Source organism: Pleurodeles waltl, chromosome 4_2 (genome assembly GCF_031143425.1).
Source record: "Pleurodeles waltl isolate 20211129_DDA chromosome 4_2, aPleWal1.hap1.20221129, whole genome shotgun sequence".
Taxonomy (NCBI): domain Eukaryota; kingdom Metazoa; phylum Chordata; class Amphibia; order Caudata; family Salamandridae; genus Pleurodeles; species Pleurodeles waltl.
Genome location: NC_090443.1, coordinates 877341756 through 877357598, shown reverse-complemented (window position 1 = coordinate 877357598; position 15843 = coordinate 877341756). Strand labels below are relative to the sequence as shown.

Below are 15843 nucleotides of genomic sequence, written 5' to 3'. Positions count from 1 at the left end.
ATCCAAGCAACATTTTCAGGCCCTCAAACTTAATAATTACAGACCTTGAGAAACTGGCCCTCACTTTGCTGTTGAAGAGGATGTCGTCATCATCACAGCATGGTCCCACTGGACCCCTGTAGCAGCACAGTGCACAGATAAGGCTCCCCCCTACCCACCCCCACAACAGGAAGGAGCCTGCTTTGACTACTCCTTGTATCTCAAACTCAACCCCTCTCTTTCTGCTAGGCCTCAGAGTGCTCAGAACATTTGGAAAATGTCAGTGGTTTTAGGCCTATGGATGTTCCTTGCCTGCTGGATGTTTGGACAGAAATGTGGGCTGATATGTTTGGTCTTTTATACAGCGAACACCTGTGCTTCCTAGGTTCTTTCAGGGTGAGGTCACAGCCACAATAAATCAGGATTTGGCTAGGATAGACCATGGAGGGTGGCCTGGCATGGGTCAATGGCCTGCAATAAGTAACACATCTCAATAATATGCATCTCTAGGAAGGGTGAATGCTAATGATTTGTCATAGAAACCACTTGTAAAAGCTGCACTTATCTGTTCGTTTTCCTGTGAAGGGAACATGGCCTGCAAGTTATAACAGAGGTGAAGCAAGATTAAAAACTGACCTATCTAGGTTTACATTGCTTGATGTTATCTTGAGAGCTCCTAGGTTTTGCTGATTGTTGGTTACTGTGATTTTTTGCTATCAGTATATTGGTGCCAGATTACAAAGTCATCCTTGATAGGGAGGGGTGTGCTCTCAAATTTGTTGATTTTTCTGCTGATTGTATGTTACTGGAATAATGTGCTAACAGTTGCATTTCTTTATTACGGCAGTAAGGAAGGGTCAGACCACTCTGACAGCATAATCTATGGAGTCAGCTTCTATAAGATAAGGCCTGTGGTAAAGCAGGTCTTCACCCCTGAAAGGCTACTTAGGTCTAAAGGTTTTAAAATCCTAGAACTCTGTAACCGTTTGTTTTTTAGAGGAGACCATTATTGAACAGTTTCAGTCTCCTCCAGGTCCATATCCACATGATGATCAATAATTATGTATCACAAAAAAATCCATTCTTATCTGATTAAATCTTCAATTTGGGACTCTGGTTTTCTTTAGCAGTAATCACACCGGGTGCTCCACTGTGACTGTTAGAAACCTAATGGGAGCAGATGGATTTCTTGCAGTTGCTGTTTACATTTTATTTTTAGCCTTTATAGAAGAACCCAGGATCCGGTGCTGGTAGAATATTTGTTTTCAGATTTCAGTCTTTGCTAGATTTAGGATAGCATCCTTGAAAGCCATTGTACCTGTGCGAATGGTGAAATTGTAAAAAGTACCCAGAATCAGAGTTAAAAATATGAACATGATCTTCCATGTGGCCATCCATGAAACGGCACCAGTACCCAAAAAACATGTTTTCCTTAAAATCGGTTATTTATTCAATATATTGATCAATAACGTGTCCAAACACCCATGAATTTAAAAAGGGTTTTACGTTAAATGTTGCAGTCAAAGAAATACTGACTTTGGAACTTCTGCGAATGGTCTATGTATCATTACAAATAATTAACGTTTTGATATATTTTTATGTTTAGTTTGAAAAACCTGGGAGGCGTGATGACTTTGACTACCCTGAAATGGCAAAAGAAGCAGGTAATGACTTTCAGAAAATTGGGATGCCCAAAATGACTTGTATTGTGTTTTTTTTCAATGCACATGGCAGACCTGCACCACATACACTGTTTTTAATCATTTATTATTGGGGATTTTCAAAGCAAAATTTAGAAATACTGAAAGTACACATTTATGGATTATCCTGGCCTAGTCATGGTAGTGTTATTGAAGTTTCATAGAGCACCACATGCTCCCTGAAAGGCATTTGATAGCACATTGTTGGCAGCTGGTGAACGATAACTAGAAGGAGTAGAGTACAGTAGGTGAAGATTCAGTCTCGGAACAGCTGCATTGGAAGATAGAATTGGCCAAGCCATTCTGTCTGGCGTTGACTTGCCTGCCTTTTGTCTTTTTTTTGGACCGGAGAGTGTAATTACATCTTAAAATTCATGCAGTTGAATATAATTAATTGAATATTCTTTACAAGTGACATATACAGCAACATAAAATAGACTGTGCAAGTTACAGTTGAGTTGCCACGACATTGTCATCAATCTTGACCCACCTCTGCTGGCAATCAAATCCTCCTAAAAGTAGTACAAATATAGCCATTGGTTCCCAGGTTTGCCTCAACGTCTTCCATTGCTTGCTGATCTCCAGGATCCCCATCTTAAGGCCAGAGATGCCAAAGAACAGATACCACCACTCTGAAGCAGTTGGAGGTTCTTTTTCCAACCAGTCATGGGCTATTAGTAACCTCGCAAAAACTATTACCGCCATCACGAAGTTTGTTTTATATGGAAGCAAGTGTTCAGGCTTTCGCTGAATGTAAGTAGCAATAAATGTACTTATTTCCTGAAAAACCTGTTTCCAAAGTTCTGAATTGCTCCACAGGCGCTAAAAATATGCACCAATGTTTACTTCTGGATCAGAGCAGAGCAACAAAAGCAGCTATAATCCAGCCTACAACCCCATTTATGCAGTCTTTTTGGAGTATAATAAATATATTGAATGCATTTACAATGATTCATTTTTAGCTGGGAAATATTGAAATATTTATGATAGTTAAAGATGCTAGTAATTAGATCTCATCTTATGATCAGCGTAGACCTTGTGCCTAGCTTGACGGACCATTGAGCAACAGTGTGCTGTAAGTTGTCATCCTGACCGTTAATTGGCAGTTGGAACACACAGTGTATAAAATCCTCCCGGACAGTGGATGAAAATAAATCAAGAAGTCGAATGGGGGATCCCTCCATTTTAAACTTCTTGGGAGAAAAAGTCTCGAATTTGTAAATACTGAAAAAACACAGTAGTAGTTATGGAAAATTGGAATGAAACGGTACTAAAAAAAGTGTGTTCCCTGCAAATAACTGAACAATACTTTGCAGCTGAGTGCAAGACCATTGCTTCATGAAAGTGTTGTGCGAGAAAATAGGTAAACAGGGATTGGGCCAAAGTGCTGTATAAACTATGAGTTTTGCTATTTTAAATTTCTTTGACATATGATTCCAGATATGTGCATGTACAGACAGCGCTTTAAAAAGGTTAGGTTGAAGAATCCAGTATTGCGGAGCTAATCTGAATAGGAGGGCCTTAGAGTCAAGGCACATTACTAATTTCCATTACTTGGGACCATCACGCTGAAAAAGAAGCCCAATAATATAATTTTATAGTTCAAATCTCTACATTGAGTTTTAGGAGTAAGACACACACTCATATACAACCATTTGCTGGTGAGGCCAGCAAATATATAAGAACAATAACTGGGATGAATAGAGACAAGAGGTGGGTGGAAGGAGCGAGTGGAAGGGGGAATTAAGGGGAATACGGAGTACAGGGTGAGGTGACCAGGAGGTACCGAGTGTAGGTCTGTTAGGTATTTGATCTAAAAGGGTTGTATCCATTTCATTATTATTCTTGTGGCTCCTTTCCAGTCATGTGAGCTCTTGAACATCGCTAGCTAGGAATTGTATGCAAGGGCACCACATCTTATTGAAGCCTGGTAGTGCTCCTATTACAGAGTCTGTGATCGTCTCCATTGCCAAAGTGTCCCACAGTTTATAGAGCCAGTTTGAGTGTGCTGGCACAGTATCTTTGCTCCAGTTCTATAGGAGAACTTGTCTAGCCACCCAAAGGGTCAATATGATTGCCTTAGCCCTATTGGAGTTGAGTGTTATGTCAGTGAGTAAGGAAGACCCAACAGAGTGTAGCTGGGAAAGCGGGGAATGCCAGATGCAAAAAATCTCATCTGCATCCCAAAGAACCTCCTCCAAGTAGTGCTGAAGTTTGTGGCATTGTGATCGGAGTTGGGTAAGTGTGCCAATCTGACTGCAATAGCGCAAACATAAGCCCATGGCACCAGTCTTCCAAAGCGCCTCTCTCGCTGGGGTATAATATCAGTAATGTGCCTTTTTTTTCGCAACTATGGAGAACTTCAGACCAATCCTTATGAATAAATATGCGTTGTATATCGGCCTCCCACCTTCTCTGGCTGATGACTTGCTATCATCCGTAGGCAAGTTCAGAAAGGTGAAAATATTGGAAAGTAAGTGTTTGTCGTCCACTTTGGCGAATAATCATGTTTCAAATTTAGTAAGTGGTCTCCTGGATTGACACATGCGATGCCCAATGTTTTCTCACCCAGTAACGCCAGAACACACTATTCAGGAGGTTGTAGTTATTTTGAAGCTATGAAAAATTGACTGCTCCCATATGGTCATACAGATCTGCCATTTGTTTACAGTTGGCTGTTTACCACACATGATAATCTGTGCTTGTGTAAAAATGTTGAGAATACCTGGTACCCTATAATGGGAATCAATGGGGAAATTGGGGAACACGGTCCTTTTGTCACCATCACCGTATCCCACACCATCTTGGTTACTCTGGCAATAGGGAAAATGTATACTCCAGCTGGGCAGTGTTTTTTGGGAAGCCAAGTGACCTTCCAGATATGAATCCCCGCTGTAGCTAGATTGATAAAGTACTACTGTTTCTCAGTAATAGGCCTGTTCTATTTGTCCATATAATGAAGTTGGGTGGCTAAGTAGTAGTGCGAAAGGTGTGGAACTCCAAGGCTGCCATCAGAGACAGAAAGGTATGCTTGGTTTTTTTCATATGGGGTTTCTTACCGTCCCAGATATATAATTCTATCATGTCCTGGAGTTTTGCAGGGGTGGGCTCAATGGGGGGCATCTGCATGTCATATAGAGGTTTAGGTAACAGTATTATCTTCACTGTGGCAAGTCTGCCCATCAAAGACAGGCCACCCGTCTTCGAGCTCTGGAGATAAGCTGTGTCTAGGAGGGAGAGGCATTTACATCCCTCAGCATTAATGGACGTAGACAATGCTGGGATATGGGACTTTTGCCGCCTTATCCATGAGGTGGAGGAGGACCTTTGTGTTATCACTGCTGCTTGTTTCAGGAATGAAGCTGGTTTGATCTGGATCAATAAGCCCCTGCATGTAAAGGCTCAACCGGGCTGCCAGGATACCTGTGAAATAGGGGAGGAGACGCGTTACCCTGATTTTTCCCTGGTTTTGATATAACCGCAATAGCAGCCGCTCGCGTACCTGAGTCGATGAAGTAGTTGTAAAGTTGGGCCAGTATTGGGGCAAGTTCAGACCCAAAGAGGTGTAAAACCCCGGAGTGAAGCCGTTGGATCTTGGGGACTTGATGAGCTGGAGTTTATATATTGCAGCAAGGACCTCTTCTCTGTGTATATCCCCCTTGAGGGCGAGAGCATCCTTGTCAGGTAGGTGTATGGCCGGCACTGGAAATAGAAACCCTTGACCGTCTCCTGGACGTGTTTCCTCTGCCTGGTATAGGGTGATATAAAAGTGCTCAAAGGCCCAGTCAATATTGCTATCCTGCTGCGCCCTGCAAGGTCTGCCTGACAGAGCTCACTCTGTTTGTGCCTGTGGGTTCTGATTAATCCCTTAACTGTATTTCTGGGTCATTTTGTTTCTCCTGCCACTCCCTATTGAGCCTTGTGGAAAGCCCTCGAAATCCCCGGAAATACAGCCTTTTGCGAGATGGGCGTGTTCAGCCTGTCATTTTCTTTGAGAAAGTGCTGAGCGGTGTTCTGTATCTCTTTTTTAGTGGAGCCATACATGAGCAATTTGCAATTAAGTTGCCAAGTGCGACATTGAGCCCCATTGCCAGGGACATTAAATGTTAATGTGATTGGTTGGACAATACCGCCACCTTAATGTTGTTCTTTTGCAGGTTCACAAGAAGATGCAGGTAGGCTAGTAAATATTAAATTTAGGTGTAGATTTGGTGTGCGACTTAGTAAAAAGTGTGGGATGCGTAGTGCGCCAGGCATCCTCTAGATCTGCATTAGCGAGCCATTGCATCGCGCTGCTCATAAAGGTTCCTGATTGACCCACCTTCTGTATCGATCTGTTGACAGGGTTGTCAATAACTAGGTGAAAGTCGCCTATGCCACCACCACCACATCAGAGTCAGGAGTGGCTGCTACTACACCCGACAACTTAAGAGCAAATTGTTTCTGGTGTTCGTTGAGGGCATTTTTTGTGGCCATGGTGAAGGCCTAAGTGTTCAGTTACACAAGTGGAGAGAAGCCTCCCAGGGATCTCTGCTTGTGTATGAGTAACTTGGCAGGGGGAAGTGACTAGTTAGGAGTATTGCCACCCCTTCCTTCTCACTAGGGCTGGAAGAGAACAATTGTCTAGCGAACTAGAGGGAGTGGAGCCTTCCTCATTCCTTTTTGATGAGATGCATCTCTTATAAGAGAGCAGTGTCACATTGGGAGTCCCTCAGGAAGGCCACGAGAGACAATTATTTGGTGGGAGAGTTAAGACCACCCACATTGTAACTGGTTAACTTGACCATCTGTAGAAAGCAAGGGGAGCAAAAGCCATGTTAAACCTATATGTATGCCTCTTATTCTGTATGTAGCAGATCCATGGCCACCCCCATCTGCAGAGGTAGCAATGAGAAGGACCTCTGGGTGAAAGAATCAAACAGACAAACACTCCCTCCATGGGACTCTGGAGTCCGAAGTGTGGATTTGCAGCAGTGACTGTGTAAAATATTGTAAGTGGGCCAGGTGCAGTGGAGGCCCTACCAGTCCTAACCAGTTATATGGCCAGTCGCTGCCCGTCGGTCTTTTTATCCAGGCTTTACTTATTCATGGGGGCGAGATATTGTCATAGGCTTGAGTTCAGCGGGCAGCAGTCAGTCTGCTGTGGGGACCTGGGTGATGTCCCGGAGCTACTAAATGAAAGCACTGCGTTCCCATCGTCTTTTGTCCAATGTGACCCTGCCGCAACACAGGTGGCACCCAGGCGTCAACAGTGCTGGGGCTCACTCACGGCCCTCCGTCGCACTGTGGGCTGCCGCACTATGGATTGGAAAAGTAACCACCTTGCTCGCTGCCAGGAGCAGTACGAGGACCTCAGGGTGCCCAGGAACTGCAGGGGAAGCCCGCTTCTGGTCAGGAGGCTCCCGGCATCGTCTTCATTCTGTTAGGCAGAGCCACTCTGACCCCTGATGTCTTTGGGATGGGGAGTTTCGCGAAGGAGCTTCTAGGAGTCCACCATCTTGGCCATGCCCCCTCTACTATGTTGGCCACGCCCCAATAATAGAATTTCAAAGATGGAAGAACTTAGTCCTCCTTTAAAATGGGCAGCTTTAGCTCGGTCATAGCACAATGTGCTCTTTTATAATTGCAGAGAAACCATGACCAGAGCGATTCTTATTTCTGAAATAATAAATTAGGTATCAATACTGACTGTTCATGAAACAAAAGTAAGAATTTAGGGAGAATTGTTATTTTCATAAGAATACAGCCTCTCTAAATACTTAAGGTAAGTCTTTTCCATTTGTCCAAACTGTTTAACTTTTTATGTCTGAGTGGGTAATAGTTCAAATGAAATGTATCCACATAGTTTGTTGAGACTTTGATAGGTGATCATTGCTACTTAACAGGGTGTCTTTGTCAATGCTTGTTTTGTTTTCCCATGGTTTTCACAAAACACTGCAGTGGGAGCTGCTGGACCCTCTCCATTTTTTGTTGTCAACTATCACACATTTCCTTAGGTGTAACTGGCACTGAAAATAACTACATTTTGTGTGGACATGCCCTTTGTAGAAGTGCTGAAAGCTTTCCCTTATAGTGAAATTAGATAGTGGCTGCAGTGAGCTAACCTACTGCCCCACGCTGTATGGTGTAGTGGGTGGAAGAAAACTGTGAATGGCACAATAACAATCCAGTTGATGAAGAGGAATGGCTGAAAGCCCCTCTAAGTACATATAATATACATATAAGTTTACTAAGATCAAACAGCTTGGCTAACACCAGACCCTAAAACAAACACAAGATTGGAAGGAAGGGAGCATTTTCAATATAGACACACACTAGCATAGTACATTATTATGTTAGGTCCCTTCTTATTCCTTACCTTCACAGTTTCAAACTATGCCTTGTTTGCCTCCTGCACACCATCGACTTCCCCTGGCCATGTGCCTCACCATGATGATGCTTTATATCCAGTTAGCACTTTTTGTATTAGAGCTGCATTCTCCTACATTTTAGCTATGTGCCTAACTTTAAATGTTAGCCAAAATCAGACTTAATGGATTTCTTCTGTAACATGCATATCATTTTAACTATAGTTCTTTATGTTTAGTTATATAAATTACTGTGCGCTAGTCCGTGCTAGAAAAATGTCTTCCACAAGGGCACAGGAATTAACACCTTGAGGCAATATAATTTGTAACATGTTCTACATGAGTTCACTCAATCACTTTCTTTATTTGTTCACCTTTGTTACCCTTTGTACACAGAAGAACCTGAAAGCCAATCAGTCATTTGTAATTGTGTGAAGCATGTCCTTCCTGTTTCAACAGAGCTTTACAAATAATATCTGGGGAGAGTAGCTTGGAATTAAAGTAATTGGCAAGTTCAGAATCAATGAGAAGGCTGTTGGGGTTAATAGCCTGCCTGGTTGTTATATGTTGTACTCCAGTCTACCTGGTGAATAAAGATATATTTTTTGTATCCACCTGCCTACTGTTTAATTCTTCTGATGTGAGAGTGGCAATACGTTGCTTTGGCCCAAGCTCTTGCCCCCAGCCATGTACAGAGAGCAAATGGAGGTGATGATCCCAGGAAGAATCTCTCTACTGTGACTTCAAAATGAATTGATATTTGGTTATCTTTTCTGAGAGTGCATTGTGTATTGTCTTTGCTGCAGCCACCTTGATATACACCCTGTCTCGTGACAGGACTTGGAGCCCGCCCGTTACTTTCCATTTGTTGGCTTGCGTGGCACTCTTCTTTTTTTTTTGTTTTTTAAAGATTTTTATTGTAAACACTGCAAAATGATACATAAGCCAAGGAGGGAACAAGATCCCCACATTTTTGCAAACAATGGTACATAATGGGGACATAGAAAGCCTTGGGTTGCTGCCAATCGTATTTTGAAAAACCTGTCCCGTCGACCGGTAAAAAAGAAAAAGGAGAAGAAGGGGGGGAAAAGAGAAAGAAAAAGGAAAAGATGTATGTGAGAATAAGAAGTTCGCTCCTCGCTATGTCGGGATCCCGGTTGGGAGCAGGCCATGGCACGTTTGCGTATGAAGACTTTACTCTTAGACCGGGCATGTTTATTTTGGAGGTCATAGCACCAGAAAACTGATATATGCCAGGATAATAAATTAACAGGGTAACAGGTTTTACGGGACATTACAGCCTGGGTCTTCTATCCTTGCTCGGCATATGAAAAGCTTAGTGCTCAGTGTCCTCTCCTTTCCTCCAAGAAATGGTTCTATGAGGAAGAGTATGCTAGAGGAAATAGGCCAGGCCGGAGCCAGTATCCTGATATGGTAGAGAGGAGAGAAGGAAGAGAGAGGAGAAAAGAGAAAAAAGACTAGTAGATAAAGAAGGAAAGAGGAGGGGAAAGGAGAGGATGGGGGAGGGGAAGGAGGGAAGGGATGGAGAGAGGAAAAAGAGAGGGAAAGTGGGAGGGGGAGGAATGAATTGGAGGGGAGAAGGGGTAGGAAAACAAAAAAAAAAGTGGGGGGAGTGGTAGGTGTCGTCCTACAGGCTACGGTCATCCCTCAGTGAGGAAGGGAGCCCACACTTGGCTGAATATTTGAGCTTGATCTTGCAGGTTATAGATGATTCTTTCATGCATAGCGATACGGGTCATGGCTGTGATCCATTCTTCCGGAGTTGGGGGAGTCATCGACCTCCAATGGCGGAGGATGCAGATTTTTGCAGTGGCTATTGCCGTGTGCAGCAACCTTTTGCGTGGTCTAGACAGATTCGGGAGGGAAGTCATGTCTTGTAAAAGTATAAGAGAGGGAGGGAGGGGTGATGGAAGAAGCATGGAGTCGGCTAGAGTGGAACTCATTGCGTTGTACACAGCAAATATATAACATAACTGCAAAGCAAAGCATAAAAGTCAAATTCATCACCCTATGGGCAAGGCGGTAGGGCCTAACTGAGCTTCATCTTTCTGGGGTCTGCAAGTTGATGACTCCGGTCAACTGCGAGAAAGAGATTTTCTACCCAAACGGGAGACTGGCAACTGACGTCTAGCTCCAGCCTGAAGTCAAGCAGATTCAAATCTAACTCACTGTAGCCCAGAGTCATCCTTAAAAGCAAACTCAGTGTGAGACAACCTTGGAGAGTGGCCAGTTCTCCTGAGCAATTCCGCTCTTAGACTGGATTGCGAGGTAAACACAAAATCTACGTGCTCTTATCAGCTAACGTCTGGTGTGAAGAAAACAGCTTGGTTCATCTTGTGGAAAAACACAGCTTGGAAAAACACAGACATCTGTAATGTCTCAACTGCAATGTCTAACCCCACGTTAAAGCCAATAGGCAGCTAAACTAAATATCAAATGTAATGTCTAATGTCATGTCAAAGCCAATAGGCAGCTAAGCTGCTAATGTCATGTCAAAGCCAATAGGCAGCTAACCTAAATATCAAATGTAATGTCTAATATCATGTCAAAGCCAATAGGCAGCTAAACTGAATACAGAATGTAATGTCTAATGCCATGTCAAAGCCAATAGGCAGCTGAACTGAATACAACATGTAATGGCTAATATCATGTCAAAGACAATAGGCAGCTAAACTGAATACAGAATGTAATATCTAATGCCATGTCAAAGCCAATAGGCAGCTGAACAGAATACAAAATGTAATGGCTAATGCCATGTCAAAGCCAATAGGCGGCTAAACTCAATACAGAATGTAATGGCTAACTCTATGTTAAAGCAGTGGTGAAACACAGTCATTGGTCAAACACAATTAATAGCATCACAAGTGTTCGGGTGAGTAGGTCGTAAAGACCCGCCATGACTCCCCTATGTTGTCCCCATTGCTGAAGCTAGGCCACCACGTGTGAAGACTGAGGCCCCCGTCAGGCAACGTCGGCCCCCTGCCTAATGCAATGTTTGAGATGCAAGTATCTCCATTCTTGGCTTGGCTGGAGATCGAATTCTTCCCGCAATTTATGAAAAGATTTGAGTGAATCATTTTCCAGGATCTGGGAGAGAGTGTGAATGTCAGCCCTCTTCCACTGTGGCCAATTGAGCACTTCGCCATCTATCTGAAGTCCACTGTTGCGCCACAGGGGTGCTTGGGCATGGAGGAGAGGATGGACCCCAAGCAGGCGGTGGGCCCTTCGCCAGGCTGCCCGGGATGCCTTCAAAATAGGGTTCACCGGGTTGGTGGATGGTATGTCATCACGGTACGGCCCTCCGAGCCCCTCATTTGCGGTTAGCAACAACCTTTCCACTGCAACCCATTGGGGCGGGTCCGGCTCTTTGGACAGGATGTGAGACAACTGGGACAGGTGCAGTGCTAGTGAATAATGCTCCACCGATGGGAGCCCCATACCCCGTGGGATCGACGGGCTATGAGTTTGGCCGGCGAGACGTGAGGCCGCATGGAGCCCCAAACGAATGCTCTGAAGAGTGTATCTATATTTCGTAGTGTGTGAAGGGGGACCTGCAGGGGGAGAAGTCCCAGGATATAAGTTAAGCGGGCAATCGTAACCATCCTGACCGCCTGTACTCGTTGGTTCCATTTTGCAAAGTCAAGTTTCATTGGTGCGATGAGAGGCTCAATGTTGTCCGCCACCATGTGCACCAGTCCCGGATTACCTAGCACCCACAAATATTTGAGGCGGTTCGGTGTCCATCGGAATGGGAAACCTAGGAGGGCCACTTTCATAGTCATCCGTGAAAGGGGGAGCGCCTCACTCTTGTCTCAGTTGATGCGATAGCCGGAGTTGGTTGCAAACCCATCTATGACCTCCAGTAATGCTGGGATGGATCGTTCTAGATCCGTGAGAGTCAATAGGACGTCATTGGCATATAGGTAGATTTTAGAAGTGCCTTCCGGCAGTGGGAGGCCTATTATGGAAGGGGAGGATCGGATAGCTGCAGCAAGGGGTTCCATGGCTAGCAGGAACAACAAGGGCGAAAGGGGGCAACCCTGTCGCGTGCCTCTACAGATAGGGAAAGGATCTGAGAGGTAAACTCCGCAATTAACTCTCGCCGCCGGTTGGTCATACAATAGCCGCACCATTGAAATTAATCTGTTTCCCAGACCGAATCTCTCCAATGTCACAAACAAGTAAGGTCACTCTATGCGATCGAATGCCTTTTTTGGCGTCTAAGGACAGAGCTAGCGCCGCCTCCGGTAGGTCCCTCGATGTCCATAGGGTATGGCATAGGGTGCACAAGTGGTTCCTAGAGGTGCGGCCCGGTACGAACCCCACTTGTGTGCGGTGGATCAGGGACGGTATAACTTTGCTTAGTCTGTTTGCTAGGATGCTTGCTAGTATTTTGATGTCACTGTTTAGGAGGGATATAGGTCGGTAACTGCCCCACAGCAGGGGGTCCCTCCCGGGTTTAGGTATAATGGCTATTGTGGCGTTGTTGGAAATGGCTCCCAGGGCCTGCATTGAACAGGCTTCGTTCAAGGCCGCAAGTAGAATGTCGCTCGCCTCTTTCTCTACCCATTTATAAAATTCCGCCGGAAATCCATCCTCCCCGAGTGATTTATGTTATGGAAGGTCTGAGATAACCCTTTCTATTTCCTGACTGCTAATTTCCCCTTCCAAAAGGCTGCGTCCCTCTTCTGACAAGGAGGGCAGGTCAAGGCCCTCCAAGAAGGCTGTGATCTGGGGGTGGTTGGACGTTGTCTCTGGAGTATAGAGGTGTCTATAAAAGGTTGCGAATTAATTTGCAATTGCTTGCGGTGTGTTACTATTTCTCCAGAGGAGGCGCGGATGGCCGGGATAGCGAGAGCAGCTGTCCCCTGATGAAGCTGAGCTGCCAGTAGGCGCCCTGCCGTCTCGCCCTGTTCGTAGTGTCTGCCTTGTAGCCTCTGAAGGGCATACCCGGCCTGGGAAGTGTATAGCTCATTGAGGGCCATTTGGGCACGCTCTAGGTTGCGGCGTCCTGCAAAAGAGGGCTGCTCAGTGTATTGCCTAGTGTAGCTTGTTGTTCCTTTCTGTCCTTGTTTGCCAACGCTGCGTCTTTCATTAACTGTCCCCGTATCGCTGCCTTGGCTGCGGCCCACATGATTCGACTAGAGTCAACAGTGCCTAGGTTGTCTTGGGCATAAGTGGTTGCGTGGTCTTTTAACTGTAACTTTCCCTGGGGAGAACGATAGTGGTGGACTGCAAGTCTTCAGGGTTTACGGCCCGGGGATACGAGACCCATTCAGATATCTACGCTGATTGGGGAGTGGTCCGAGAGGCCACCTTCTAGTATACAATCGAAGTGAGTGTGAGCCACTAGGTTGTGGGATAAGAGAAAATAGTCAAGGCGGGATTGGGTACCGTGCCCCGGTGAAAGAAATGTGAATTCCATGTCTGCCAGGTGCGTGAGCCTCCAGCGGTCCACTAGGCCGTTGTCCGATATCGGTGTGTAGGGCTCTGTCTGCGTTGTTGCTTACGTCCAAGGGTCCCGTTCTGTCCAGTACTGCGTCTCTGACTAGGTTCCAATCACCCCCTATTACATAGCGGGATGCTCCTATCTTAGTCAAGAGTCGGTTGAGTTGTAGGAAAAAGAGGCGTTTCGGGCCCGTTGGTGCGTAAACAGAGCCCACACATAGTGAGGCGCCGCCTATCTTTAATTTAGCAAATATGTAACGGCCCTCAGGGTCCGTCCATGATTTAATAACCGTGTGGGGCAGGGTTTTTCGAAGCAGTAGCACTACCCCGCATTTCCTTGGGGAGCTTTCCGTATTGGGTGATGTTGGATTACTGCTAGACAGGACTGTGCCCACCCAGTCGCAGCGCAATTTGTAGGATTCTGGTTTATCTAAGTGTGTCTCTTGCAATAGGGCAATGTCAGCGCGTTTAGAGTTGAGATAGGATTGGATTTTTTTTCACTTTATGAAGTGGGTAAGGCCATTTACGTTCCATTATATAATCCGTAGAGGCACTGTTGGTGCTGGGTTCGAGTTGGACATCCCTGCGCCTTATGGACACCTACTGCGGTAGGGGGAGAAGGAGAGAGAGAGGGAGGGGGGGGAGTAGGGGTTTGACGCGACTCTTGAAACGAGGAGGGAGGGTAGGCAAAGGGGAAGGTAGGGGTAGGTAAGTGGGAAAGATGGAGAGGGAGGGAAGAGGGGTAGATGTGTGAACGAGAAACAAGCGAGCATGACTAAGAGAAAGAAGAGAGATAAGATGCAAGAGAAAGGAATAAGGAATAAAAAGAAGAAAAGAAAAGAGAAAATTGGGACAAAGGTCCCGGTGTTCACAAACTGTTACCTGCGGGTCTTGAACCCAGGCCTATTGAGTTCCGGTGCCCGACCAGCGGGCCCCAGGCCGAGGGGGGTAACGCCACATGGCGCCCCAGTCCCCCTCTGGTCTGGTTCTCCCTGCTGCATGCGGATCTATGTGACTTAAGGGGTGGGCAGGAGAGTATGGGGAGAGGGCTGTATGTATATTGTATGTGGCTCTTGTGGTGACCTATGTCGAAAACTCCAAAGACCCGGAGTCAGGCGGCGCAGTACCGCTAGGAGAAACGAGGAAGGGGGGGAAACGGGGGTTATGGGGTGGGGGAAGGAGAGGAACAAAGGGCATGGAGAAGGTGCTGGGTGGACCTGCAAGGATTTTGCTAGATTAAATCAACGTCTGGGTCGCGCCTGAGCAGATTTATCAAAAGTTCCCATGTGTAGTGGAGTTTCTGTTTTTGATTTTTGATTTTTGAGGGGGAGGAGCGGGAGGGATGGGGTGGGGTGGGTGGAGCACAGTGGGGAAGCGGGGGGGGGCGCTGCGCCGCTGCCATGTGGTGGCCTGCTGCAATTATACGATACCGCCGATAAAGGGCAATCAGCAACAATCATGAAAAGCAATCAAAAATAGTCAGAATATTAACACAAAGGGAACGATGCAACAGGTCTGAGGAAGTGCCTAATTTTTGCTTTTCGACAGATAGGTAAATAGATTGAGCGGGGACTTTGTTGTTAGAGGCAACCAGATTTCTCGACATCTAGAAAGAGAAATTAGAAGCACAAGAGATGTGCCGGCATACGTGATTATAGATGGTTATGGCAGAGTTGCAACAGGATTATAACAGGATTATAACCGGAATATAACATATAACATGCAGGGACAAGCAAAAAATAAACAAGGGCAGGCAAGGGTGAAAGCCCCTCGTAGCAGTGTATCTGTTAGTTCACAAAATCAGGTACTCATCACTCCGGTTCGTCCTCTCCGCACCGGGTCCCTTTGGCGCATCCAGGGTAGTTTGCGGGCAGCAGCAGCGAGCGCCCCCCAGATGCTGCCTTTTACTCAGGTGGGGGCCGCCGTGGGTTTTAAAGGGGAGCGAGAGTTGTCTCTGTCCGATGTCTCTGTATACATCGCCGCCACCTGGAACACTTGGCCCCTGTCGTCATAAGTTTTTGTGAGTCTGCCTAGGTCTTTTCCTCTGGTTTGGGGATCAGTGATGAATCTTCACTCCGATTCGGGTGCTGGTTCCAGATGGCCGGCTCCTGCGGGTAAGTCCTGTGTGTCCAGGAGGGTCTGGGGTGTCATTTCCATGGTGTAGCACTGGTCGTGGAGCCCATCTAAAAACGCTCTCAGATCCTCCGGGTTGTAGAAGTTCAGTGATTCCCCGTTCTTGGTGATCCACATCCTGGCTGGTTCAAACAGGCCGGATTTCACGTCTAAATGACGGAGGCGAGTACGGAGGGATAGGAAGACTTTCCGTCGTTCGGCAGTCTCTTTGGATA

General features: G+C 45.9%; 1 protein-coding gene across 1 annotated transcript in view; it reads left to right on the top strand.

Annotated features, from left to right (window-relative positions):
- The window catches only part of SCP2 (sterol carrier protein 2), a 322938-nt gene that overhangs the window by 59298 nt on the left and 247797 nt on the right, over positions 1-15843 (top strand). Inside the window, exon 2 of the mRNA XM_069232654.1 lies at positions 1586-1643. Coding sequence (XP_069088755.1) covers positions 1586-1643 — 58 coding nt within the window. The remainder of the gene's footprint in view (positions 1-1585; positions 1644-15843) is intronic.